We start from the raw sequence: 12,841 nt of genomic DNA, 5'->3' as shown, positions 1-12,841 counted from the left end.
CTGCCTCCCGGACCCTGACTGGTAGATGATTCCAAAGGAGAGGGGCCTGATAACTGAAGGCTCTACCTCCCATACTACTTTTAGAGACCTTAGGTACGATGAGCAGGCCTGCATGTTGGGAGCGTAGTGTTCTAGAGGGGTAATAGGGCACTAAAGTAAGTCAGTGTCCAAACCGTATTAATAACACACCGAGAAGCCACGCCGCCGCCCAAGGTGACACGTCTCCTTTATCACCATTAAGACACACACTGCAGTATGTTTAAACTCCATCACACATACATCCTCCTGCTGCCCCAAATACTCACCAGAGCACCAAATGTGGAATAATCCAACGCTGAAAATAGTCCCAGACACATGCCCTGCTGCCTCTTCAGTGAGCAGGGAGGACGCCACACACGTCTTATCTGCTCCCCTCGTGTGATTGGTGGCTACGACACGAGGACCATCAACTATTACAGAGCAGAAACATCTGATGCACATCTGTCAGCTGGCTTATCATCACAGCAGCGTGCTCCCGTGCCCACTCGTGTTTGATTTGCTCCCCTGTTGCTCAGCGTGGAACTTCTTCATGACGTTAAATCCTGATCATTGATTGGGACTGGTGCGAGGAGGTTTAGCAGCTTTTAAAGGGGGCAAACGGGGTCGTGTTGGCTAACGTGAGGCCTGGGGTGCTGTGATTGGCAGGTGGTGGAGGAGGGGAGGCCAAGGCAGGAAAGCCCCCCTCAGGGATTGTAATGAGCTTGTCCATGACTGCCGCTGCACACTGACCGCTCCTGCTGCTGCTACAGAAAAAACAACATGACATAAAGATCACAAAGAGTTTGGTTCAGTACGATAAGGGATAAGTTTGGTTTCGTCGTCGTTAGTTTAAAGGTGACACATCATGCAAAATGGACTTTTTAATGGTTCTCTACCTGAAATATGTGTCCCTGTCTACAAACCCCCCGAGAATGAAAAGAATCCATTCTGCCCCTGTTCTGATTTCTCCACCTTTCTGTAAATGTGTGCTGAAACCAGCCGTTTCAGACTTCTGTGTTTTTGTTACGTAACAACAATATCCGGTCTGTAACAGGAAGTCAGAGCTCGGAGCTTGTTCAGCCCATAGACTGTATAAAATACAACTCAACCCCTCCTCTGTTTTTCATTCCCTGCACACATGTGTGCTAACAAGGAGCTTAGGAGGGAGGCATGCTAGTTGTAGGCTGTCTTAATAAACACAAAGGTCGGTTTGACTCCCCACGTCTGCAGATTTGAAGATCTAGTGGATGATTTTTATTTATCATGGATAAGTGCTAGCGCTAGTTAGCATAGCTACATAGCTACATGTCGTAGCTGTAGCTGTAGCTGTGTACCAAGACACACGTCGACATACTGACAAATAAAACAACAAGAAACACAGAATCTGTGACCAATCCTTCAGAAAAGGTCCCGCTGCCTTTCTAGTAGAGACACACGTCTACATACTGATAAATAAAACAAGAAACACTGTAAAATAAAATAAACAAAAATCTATGTCATGTTAAACTATAGTATTTATATTTAGGGCTTTCCCATGTACATTAAAACATTTTTTAACATGAATTTTAATGAAACACGAGTGAGTTATCCTCTTTGAGCCATGATCTGTGAGGATTAAAGAATGCCAATGGACCAAATCTGGATTTAAATGGTTAGTAGGAGTTAAAAATTAGATTTAAAAAATGTGTTTTGGGATTTTTTTGGGTTCTGACACTTTTGGATAATTGAATATGCCCCGGGTCAAATTGACCCAGGAACATTATTGCTGTCCCTGAGAAACGAATATAACAGGAGGGTTAATAAGCGGTCTCGAGACCGGTCTCCAGTACGGTCTCAAGTACTACAACACTATTGTTTACTACTTTGAACTTAACGCTACTCCAATGCAACCTCCGGTCTTAGAATGTGAAGCTAATGTGGAAGTGTTAAAAACTGCAGTTCATCGAGCGTCCACTAGAGGCTGGCTGCAGAAACACAGGAAACCACATACACACCCATTCAAAGAAGACGATCTTTACAGCAGAAATAAACATGTTTACAGCCTGGTTCAAGAAAACAGTTTAGGTCTGGATAGCTCATTTCTCTATCAGCACACACTGTACGGGGTGAATTTATTATAACTTGTTATTCTTGAAGATATTAAACCTACAAGTTTTGCCCAAATAAGGGCGTAGCTGACTTGATTGACAGGCGGGCACCCTGTAGCTGTTAGTGAAAAGGCTCAAAGCCCGCCTCTTTACCTCACACTAGCTTGACAGAAGTTTGGTTGTGTTCAGAATTTTCCAATATGGCACCCGCCGACGATCGGCTTCAGGAACAGATGTGTGACATCACGGTTTCTGAGTCCCTCATGCTGATGTTGGTCCTGAAATATGCGGACAAAGGGAACGTTATCATCATTTGCTGCTGCAGGTGGACTCTGACTCACCCAACCTTTCCCCCCAACCCCTCAACAAACAGCTCCTCCATCCTTTTCCTCACAGTCTTCATTTCCATCACATCATTTTTATGTTGTTTCAGTTCTGTTTCACACTTTAACTTTAATTAACAGTCTAGACGGAGACGTTAAAAGACTGGGAGAGACAGAAAAGCCCGACTGACGGGGGACGAGCGTCTCAAACTGAGGGCCGTGTGCTTCGTGTGGTGATTGGCCGTCACGCCACCGGCACTGACCTCTCAATAAAAGATTTAATGAACCGTCAAAGCTGTTTCTTCTGAATTATTTTCAGGCTAAATCACTAAGACAGCCCACACCGCCGTCTCTGGCTCTCTCACTCTCTATCTATCTCTATCTGTTTGCAGGGGACATCACTCAGAAGGGTTATGAGAAGAAGAGGCAAAAGCTGATCAGGGCATTTGTTCCACATGCTGGAGGTAATTTAGCAACCTCTGACCTCCCGCACACACAGCCCCCTCTCCCCTCTCTGCTAAAATACTCCCACCCCACTCCGAGGACATCGATCCGGTCTCATGACAGATACAATAGCGATAATACTCTCCTCTATCGATTCAGGCCTCAGCCGCCGCCGCTGCCGCCATTAGTGGATGTAGGTTAAGACTCCCTCGAGCTCAGCTTGGGCCCGCTCCTCTGTATCTGAGTCGCTCTCCGCCTCTGCACTCACACACACTCACGCCCCCTCAACTATAACACACACACCTCTCTCTCAGTTACTCAGGGAACACACCTTCCACATTATTCTACTTTTCCTTCATGTTGATTTTTAATTATTTTGTTTTATGAAGTCAGAAAAATATGATTTTTCTGCCGATTCAATTCATCTCCATGTTTGTTTCCCTCTTTTGCACTGGTCTTATTGCTTTTGTGAAACATGCGTGTGCATATCTGTGTGTCTGTGTGTGTGTGTGTGTGTGTGTGTGTCTTTATATGTGTGTGTCTGTCTGCCTGCTTGCCTGCTTGCCTCTTTAGGTATGGAAGGGCCCATGTCCCACCGGGCCCCGCTCGGCCCTCCCTCTGCTGCCCGTTTCCACCGGCGGCGGACCTCCGGGACCCGAGACGAGCGCTACAGATCAGGTACGGAAACTACAACCTGCACAGCCGCCACAGGCAGTCATGAATATTTATTCAGTTTAGCATAAAATGACAAATAATGCAAGTATCTAACACATCTAAAAACAGCTACCTGTTAAAGATAAAAAACAGAAGAATTTTCTAACTTTTAACAGAATAAAGACGATACAGAGATCGATTTCTCATGATCGAGGGAGACTCAAGAACATCAAACTAATAAAAAATAAGCTAACTAATGATGAAATCAAAGAGGAAATCCTTTCTATTTTTAAGAAACATTCAAATCTAGATGTTTTCTTCAACTAGCTGCACATTTTTCAGCTGTTAAGTGTACTTAAGCAGTAATGATTTTAAAAGAAGTACAAAAGTAGGAGTGTTTTCAGGATTTAAAGGTGACATATCATGCAAAATCGACTTTTTGATGGTTCTCTACCTGAAATATGTGTCCCTGTCTACAAACCCCCCGAGTATGAAAAGAATCCATTCTGCCCCTGTTCTGATTTCTCCACCTTTCTGTAAATGTGTGTGAAACCAGCCGTTTCAGACTTCAGTGTTTTTGTTACGTAACAACAATATCCGGTCTGTCACAGGAAGTCAGAGCTCAGAGCTTGTTCAGCCCATAGACTGTATAAAATACAACTCAACCCCTCCTCCGTTTTTCATTCCCTGCACACATGTGTGCTAACAAGGAGCTTAGGAGGGAGGCATGCTAGTTGTAGGCTGTCTTAATAAACACAAAGGTCGGTTTTACTCCCCACGTCTGCAGATTTGAAGATCTAGAGGATGATTTTTATTTTCCATGGAAAAGTGCTAGCGCTAGTTAGCATAGCCACATAGCTACATGTCGCAGCTGTGTACCAAGACACACGTCTACATACTGACAAATAAAACAACAAGAAACACTAAATCTGTGACCAATCCTTCAGAAAGGTCCTGCTGCGGGCGCCTCTCCATCAGGATCAGATTCTGGATCAGATTCAGAGGGTTGAAGTAACGTGATCTCTGAGCAGCCGTGTATATTCAGACAACATGTAAACATTAGATCAACGTGCTGGAGAGCCGAGGCCACATCCACTTCCGGAGGGGGCGTGGTCAGAGAGAAAACAGAGTGTTCTGAGGAGGACTGAAGAAGAGGACTTTTCAGGCAGACCAAAATCTGATTTCAAAGTGTTTTTTTGAGCATAAACTTTAAAGACATGTTTTGGGGACCTCTTAGACCAATATATGTTGATGAAAAAAGCGTGATATGTCACCTTTAAGAGAACATGACACAGTAACAGAGAACAAGAAGAACTCCAAGGAACTCTCTTTAAAACAATTAAAATGCCTTAATTTCATGGTTTGGTCATTTTGACCTTTAAGGGCCTGTTTCCACTGACGGCATTTTTTGCACTGGCAGTGACACCATCTCGTTTTCAGAGCACTTATAGCTCATGCTGACTGTTGCTCTGTTCCAAAAGTCATCCAGTGGCATTTTTCCTTGCCTTATTAGTGACCATTAAGTCTGTTTTTCAACCACTGTGACAAGGACTATAGCCTCCATACATGGGGCGCACCTGAACCGCCACACCAACAGCCTCTCAAGTCTGTTTTGAATGGCTGTAAGGTGAATATTTGATCATGTGTGAAAAAATAATAGAAAGGAAGTGTGTCCTGGTGTTAGCAGCAGATCTTTATTTGAAAAATATACCCTAAAAAAACACCAGGATTCACCATTGCTGTTGAAAATATTGATCTTGGAAGTCCCGCCCTTTCTTCATTTTAATTGGTTGGTAAGAAATACATTGACGAGCGCTGCGGTGTTCCAAAAGTTGAACAAGAGCCCAGTGACAAAAATCAGCAGGCGATTTTGTACTTACTTAGGATGCTAAGTGCTGAAAACACTGAACTGCAGTAGCTGCTGCCAGTACAGAAAAATGCTGCGAGTGGACACAGGCCCTAAAACAAATCTCTTAGGCTGCCTAAATTGTTGAAGTTTGTTTTAGACATACAGTGAGCAGAAATAGTAATATTTAGTGATATCTAGTAGTCAGAGTCGAGACTGAAAAGCTCCCTTGCTCACCTCTCTTATCAGCGAAGATATGGTGGCCTTTGAGGACCAGGAGCTGCAATGTCCCAGTGACCATGCCATGTAAATGAAATGTTGTTTTAATTGTTCTAAAGAGAGAGTCTTGGAGTTTTTCTTGTTGCTTGTCCTAAAAAATGATGTTGCAATATGACCAGATGTCTTTTATAAATGAAGAACAAATTCAACCTGATGGTGCCCTGGTTCAGTTCTCTCTTGTTAAGCTTCCACTTCCACACACAGAAGTGAACCCACTAAAAACTAGACTTCAATGTGATCTTTGTTACTTTTTATGACACTTCACTGCTGTTGTTCATCAGGGTTACAGTACCTACATGATATTTGGCTCCTTCCACTGTAGTTTAGTTCTGCCTCCAGTCAGTGGATTCAAAGAGTTCAGTGCTCAAACACACACGATCACTCGAACAGTAATCTGAGCCAGGAAATACTCTGTCTGTTCTTCAGTGTGAATAAATCCCTCTGTTTCTCTCTCTCTCTCTCCGTCAGACGTCCACACCGAGGCGGTGCAGGCCGTGTTGGCGCGACACGTGGAGAGGAAGGTGGCCGTGCCAATGCCTTCAAAGAGACGCTCACTGGTGGTGCAGACCTCCATGGATGCTTACACGCCTCCAGGTGACGAGACACATACCAATAACACGCACAAGAACCCATCCTCCTCCTCTCATGTAGTTTTAAACCTGAGTCCTGTTCTGGAGTCTAAAGACTTAAAAGTGCATTCAGGTTTGGAGGTCCACCAGTAGATTGAGAAAAAGACTGATAACAGGCAGAAACCTCCAGCAGGACCAGACTCATGTTAGAGACCGTGTTGGAGAGAGGGATAGATGGAGATGAAGAGAGAGAGAGAGATGATAGTGGGGAGACGGATAGTAGTAGCTGTAGCAGCTGGAGTCTGGCACGTCCACAGCAGCAGAGATCCAGAGGAACCTACGGGACAAGGGAGCTCAGGGACTCCAGAAAGGTCTATGAAAAGAGAGAAGAGAGGGAGACCAGAAGAAAGAAAAAGAGGAGAATAAATGGTGAAGGAATGGACGGGATAAGAAAAGGAGACATAAAGGAGGAAGAAACATGGAAAGAACAAAGAGAGAAAGAAAGAAAGGAAGGAAGGAAGGAAGGAAGGAAGGAAGACAGAAGGAATGAAATAAAGAAGAAAAAGCAAGAAGGGATGAAATGACGAAAGAAAGGAAGAAGGAATGAAAGGAAGGAAGGAAGAAAGAAGGAAAGAAAGAGGGAATGAAAGAAAGCAGAAAGAAAGAACAAAAAAGATAGAAGGAAGGAAGGAAAGAACCAAAGAATCTACAGCAGAGATCCAGAGGAACCTACGAGACAAGGGAGCTCAGGGACTCCAGAAAGGTCTATGGTTAGTAACTTTAATGGGACAGGAAGAGTTAAAGTGAGAGACAGGCAGAGAGAGGAGAGAGAGGGAAAGACAGGATCCCAGTGTGTCAGTCTAAGCCTATAGCAGCATAACTAAGACCTGGTCCAAGCCTGATCCAGCTCTAATTATAAGCTTTATCAAAAAGGGAAGTTTGAAGCCTACTCTTAAAAGTAGAGAGGGTGTCTGCCTCCCGGACCCTGACTGGTAGATGATTCCAAAGGAGAGGGGTCTGATAACTGAAGGCTCGACCTCCCATACTACTTTTAGAGACTTTAGGTACGATGAGCAGGCCTGCATGTTGGGAGCGTAGTGTTCTAGAGGGGTAACAGGGCACTATGAGCTCAAAGGTGTCTGAACATAAAGAGCTTTTGATGGTGTCTAATAACTGAAAGCTCAACCTCCCATACTGCTTTTAGAGACTTGTAGAACTGCGGTTCTTTGAGTGTGTTTTTAAATGGTTTCAGGTGAAAATTAACAGACTTTGTCGTACATTCTGTAGGAGCTTATATAGCAGGTTTTACAGTATTTTGGTAGTCCAAAACGTTTTGTGCTCGTTCCTCATCAAGACCCACAAATATGTAGAAATGGGACACAGGTTTAAAAACAGAGTCAGTTTGTGTGGAGATGAATCTGCTTCATTATGATGTTCATGCTAACTGACAGCTCCTCATTGAAATGTGACTTTGAATCAATTGAGAGATTTAAAGAAAGCTTTAAAACTGGAGAAGGCACTCCCTCACTCTCTCTCACACACACACACACACACACACACACACACACACACACACACACACACACACACTCTGGTTATCAGCGTGAACTGGGTTGTACTAAGCCTAAAATTTGCCCCTGGAGAGGCTGCCCTGTGCCCAGACAGGATTAGGTTGTAATGCCGCGTCTCTGCTCCTCAGATGGATTTGGACTCTGACACAGAAACACACTCAAAAACTGCAAACACGCACATTTCCTGAGGCGTGCACACTACTGACTGATTTACAGTAAAAACAAACCGCAGACACTCAGTCAGCTACTGTAAACGTGTCTGTGTGGAAAACAGCAGAAAGACTGGAATCAGTATTTCTCTCCGCCTGACCTTTACCTCAAATATGAGCTCATTACCTCGAACAGAATCAGAGCTGAAGACACAGTTTTGCTTCTGATGGAATTTTAATGAAGGAACTGTGAAAACTTTATTCCCTTTTAACCTTTTGAGGAGACTTTTAATCGAAGCTGATGCGTCCGCAGCGCCTCACATGAACCTGAAATCACATTAGAGACTTTTGAACCGCAGAGAACAAACTGCTTTAGAGGAATCTGGGTGGAAACGAGTGAATCTGACTTTGTAGGAAAGTTCAGATTCAGATGATGTCCTTGTGTTTGAAGAATTAAATCCAGTCTCAGACGTTCAGCCTGAAGCCAGTTTGAACTTAACTGCTTCTTCAGCTGACTAATTAGAAACATTTTGGCTCTGCAGGCTTCAAACTCTGCAGCCTGCCGCTCATGTAGACTAGACAACAAGGCTTACAACACCTGGCCTGATGTTTACAATCAATTAATCTTTATTCATATAGCACAAAATCACAACAAACCTTATCCTCACACCCTTTCCAAACAGAGCAGGTCTAGACCGTACTCTATACTCCATTATTAAGAAAGACCCAACATCAAGACCGGATCAGATCCAGTCCCATCTTACAGACAGGGCTCAGTCTGATCTCATCTTAATCCACCATGAGCAGAGCCCATCTCAGCAGAGATCCAGAGGAACCTATGAGACAAGGGAGCTCGGACTCCAGAAAGGATCCCAGTGTGTCAGTTCCACCTGCAGTCTGAGCCTATAGCAGTCTAAGCCTTTAGCAGTCTGAGCCTTTAGCAGTCTGAGCCAATAGCAGTCTAAGCCTTTAGCAGTCTGAGCCTATAGAAGTCTGAGCCTATAGAAGTCTGAGCCTATAGTAGTGTGAGCCTATAGTAGTGTGAGCCTATAGCACTCTGAGCCTATAGCACTCTGAGCCTATAGTAGTCTGAGCCTATAGCAGTCTGAGCCTTTAGCAGTCTGAGCCTATAGAAGTCTGAGCCTATAGTAGTCTGAGCCTATAGAAGTCTGAGCCTATAGTAGGGTGAGCCTATAGTAGTGTGAGCCTATAGCACTCTGAGCCTATAGCACTCTGAGCCTATAGTAGTCTGAGCCTATAGCAGTCTAAGCCTTTAGCAGTCTGAGCCAATAGCAGTCTAAGCCTTTAGCAGTCTGAGCCTATAGAAGTCTGAGCCTATAGTAGCCTGAGCCTATAGTAGTCTGAGCCTATAGCAGTCTGAGCCTATAGCACTCTGAGCCTATAGTAGTCTGAGCCTATAGCAGTCTGAGCCTTTAGCAGTCTGAGCCTATAGAAGTCTGAGTCTATAGAAGTCTGAGCCTATAGCAGTCTGAGCCTATAGCAGTCTGAGCCTATAGCAGTCTAAGCCTATAGTAGTTTAAGCCTATAGCAGTCTGAGTCTATAGTAGTCTGAGTCTATAGTAGTCTGAGCCTATAGCAGCATAACTTAGAGCTGGTCCAAGCCTGATCTAGCTCTAACTATAAGCTTTATCAAAAAGGAAAGTTTGAAGCCTACTCTTAAAAGTAGAGAGGGTGTCTGCCTCCCGAACCCTGACTGGTACATGATAAAAACATGGAAACATGCATCTCAACATGATCAACCTTTCAGTTCTGCTCCTGCTGTTGTGTTTATAAAATCTGCAGCAGTGTTCATCTGTTTTTGGGATGTTTTGAAGTTCATAAAAAACTGCTGAGTCATTCTAAACACCAGGTTATTTTGGAGTTGTTGCTTTAACCTCCATGTAAACCTCTGTGCTGATAAAGTATGATAGGTTCAATATGCAGTGTGTTGTTTTATGCCTCTATAACTCATCCTGTTTGATTAAGGTAGAGTGAATCTTTGTGACTCTGTTCTGTATCACTGATGTTGTGTTCATGTTGTGTTTCCGCTGACCTTTGCTGTCTGACACTGACTCTCACCAGGCCTGTCCCCCCTGTGCTCAGACTCCTCGTCGGGCTCAGAGGAGGAGGCGGGGCCGGGCGACGACATGTCGGGCATGGAGCACTGGATGAGCCGCCCTTCCCAGATAGGCCCCGCCCACCTGGGCTCCACCTCCTCCTCGTCCTCGTCCACGCAGAGCGGAGGCAGCGGCAACGCTGGGCGACTGGCCGACTCGCTGGCCCACGCGCACATCTCGCACCTGGCGCACTCACACCTGGCGCACACACACCTGGGCCAGTCGCACCACCAGCAGAGCCACCTGTCCCAGTCACACCACGGTAAGACAACAAGGGGGAAGGAGAGAGGGTTAATTATTAATCTCTCATCTGGAGACTTTAAAGGTGTTTGATTTCCTCTTATGAGGCCATGATATGAATCAACCAGTATTTACATCATGCCAAATCACAACAAATGTTATCTGAAGACTCTTTACAAACAGAGCAGGTCTAGACCGTAACAGGCAGAAACCTCCAGCAGGACCAGACTCATGTTAGACACACATCTGCTAAGACCGTGTTGGAGAGAGGGATAGAGGGAGGTGAAGAGCGAGATGATAGTGGTGAGACGGATAGTAGTAGTTGTAGCAGCTGGAGTCCACAGCAGCAGAGATCCAGAGGAACCTACAAGACAAGGGAGCTCAGGGACTCCAGGAAGGTCTAAGAAAAGAGAGAAGAGAGGGAGACCAGAGGAAAGAAAAAGAGGAGGATAAATGGTGAAGGAAAGGATAGAAGGAAAGGATGGAATAAGAAAAGGAGACATAGAGGATGAAGAAACATGGAAAGAACAAAGAGGGAAAGAAAGAAAGAAAGAGAGAGAGAGAGAAGTGAAAAAGGAATAAAAGAAGAAAGAGAGAAGTGAAAATAAAGGGGAAAAGAAAGAAAGAAAGAAAGGGACAGTAGGAAAGAAGGAATGAAAGGAAAAAGGAATGAAAGAGAGAAAGAAAGAAAGAAAGACCCAAAAAAGGAATCTACAGCAGAGATCCAGAGGAACCTATGAGACAAGGGAGCTCAGGGACTCCAGAAAGGTCTATGGTTAGTAACTTTAATGGGACAGGAAGAGTTAAAGTGAGAGACAGGCAGAGAGAGGAGAGAGAGGGAAAGACAGGATCCTAGTGTGTCAGTCTAAGCCTATAGCAGCAGAACTAAGAGCTGGTCCAAGCCTGATCCAGCTCTAACTATAAGCTTTATCAAAAAGGAAAGTTTGAAGCCTACTCTTAAAAGTAGAGAGGGTGTCTGCCTCCCGGACCCTGACTGGTAGATGATTCCGAAGGAGAGGGGCCTGATAACTGAAGGCTCTACCTCCCATACTACTTTTTAGAGACTTTAGGTACCCAACATCAAGACAGGATCAGATCCAGTCCCATCTTCCAGACAGGACTCAGTCTGATCTCATCTTAATCCACCATGAGCAGAGCACTTTGCAGCATTTAGCAAGTTACAGTGGCAAGGACAAACTTCCTTTAACAGGCAGAGACCTCCAGCAGGACCAGACTCATGTTAGACACACATCTGCTGATGCCGTGTTGGAGAGAGGGATAGAGGGAGATGAAGAGAGAGAGAGATGATAGTGGGGAGACGGATAGTAGTAGTTGTAGCAGCTGGAGTCTGGCACGTCCACAGCCTGCTGTCCTTATCTCTCTTTAAACACCACATGTTGCTTCAGTTAGGCGTCCACCGTCCTACCTTAGATTTGATTAACACTCCTCAGACTAATCCCCTCCAGGTGTGACTTACTACACCATCCTGACTCGTCTTGATTGTGCACACACGCAGGCATCGGCCACCTGTCCCTGAAGAGGAAGGGCGTTCTGAGCGTGGCGGAGAACGGAGGATCTCTGAGGCGATCCTGCGAGTTTGGATCTGACATGCTGTGGCCTCCACCGCTGGAGTCAGACGGTACGTCCGGCTCAAAACGAGACACCGTGTTTGTCAGCTGACATTTAACAGACACTCCAGAGTCTCTCTGCATCATGAAATGTGCTTTTGTTTGAGTGCGAGGAGACAAAGGGAGGATTGTTTTGAAGCAGGTATTGTGTTGAAGAGGATCCAGACCTCGTTGTCTCCCGTGTGCCAGGAATGTGACCTAAATTAAAAAGCAACAAAACGATGATCACAACGTGTTTAATCGTCCGTTATGGCAACAAAGCGAACACGGCGCAGAGATAGATCAGGACAATGAGTCACCCCTGGGTGTTTGTGTGTTTACATCTCTCCATCCGCCCGCAGAGAACCACTCGGCCCCCCCGGACGTGACGGGATACTCATCGGACTCCTCTCACTCCCACACCGAGCGTCACCACATGTCCAACATGGGAACCATCGCCAGGAACACGCAGAAGTACGGCAACGCGGAGCGCATGGAGACGGGCGACGGTAAGAGTCTGAATCTGTACCCGCTCCTCTCTGGAGCCTCTGAATAGACACGACGAAGACACCCGGGCAGAAATAGAAACTCCTTAATCAGGAGGTGAGCTCAAATTGGACCATCGCCTCAGAGAACGGGCCAATTACAGAGAAGTCTGTTCATGTCACTCCCCTGGATGAACAGATTGGTCTTTTCTTTTCTTTACCCTTTATTTTGAAGGAAAGCTGAGTGAGCGTCTCTGTTCTTTTTCAGCATGCTTCACAATCACGCAATCACAGCCAAGAGAGTGAGAGCTGATCACAGCCGCCACAGTCTGTGGTCCATTCAAGCTGAGAATTGAATGAGTCGCTTAAGAAACACATGGGCCTCATGCAGGAAGTGACACACCAACACATCTCCTCTCCTCTCCTCTATTTCTGTTTGTCTCCACGGTTCC

General features: G+C 45.3%; 1 protein-coding gene across 1 annotated transcript in view; it reads left to right on the top strand.

The window, feature by feature from the left end:
• LOC117829352 (disco-interacting protein 2 homolog C-like) overlaps window positions 1–12,841 on the top strand; it is an 85,183-nt gene that overhangs the window by 24,911 nt on the left and 47,431 nt on the right. Inside the window, exons 4-9 of the mRNA XM_034706983.1 lie at window positions 2,748–2,892; window positions 3,446–3,550; window positions 6,120–6,245; window positions 10,023–10,319; window positions 11,814–11,936; window positions 12,267–12,413. Of these exons, the coding sequence (XP_034562874.1) occupies window positions 2,748–2,892; window positions 3,446–3,550; window positions 6,120–6,245; window positions 10,023–10,319; window positions 11,814–11,936; window positions 12,267–12,413 (943 nt within the window). The remainder of the gene's footprint in view (window positions 1–2,747; window positions 2,893–3,445; window positions 3,551–6,119; window positions 6,246–10,022; window positions 10,320–11,813; window positions 11,937–12,266; window positions 12,414–12,841) is intronic.

This window comes from Notolabrus celidotus, chromosome 17, assembly GCF_009762535.1.
Source record: "Notolabrus celidotus isolate fNotCel1 chromosome 17, fNotCel1.pri, whole genome shotgun sequence".
In the NCBI taxonomy this organism is placed as follows: Eukaryota; Metazoa; Chordata; class Actinopteri; order Labriformes; family Labridae; genus Notolabrus; species Notolabrus celidotus.
Note: the sequence above shows the minus strand (reverse complement) of the source record. Positions and strands in the feature narration are given on the sequence as shown.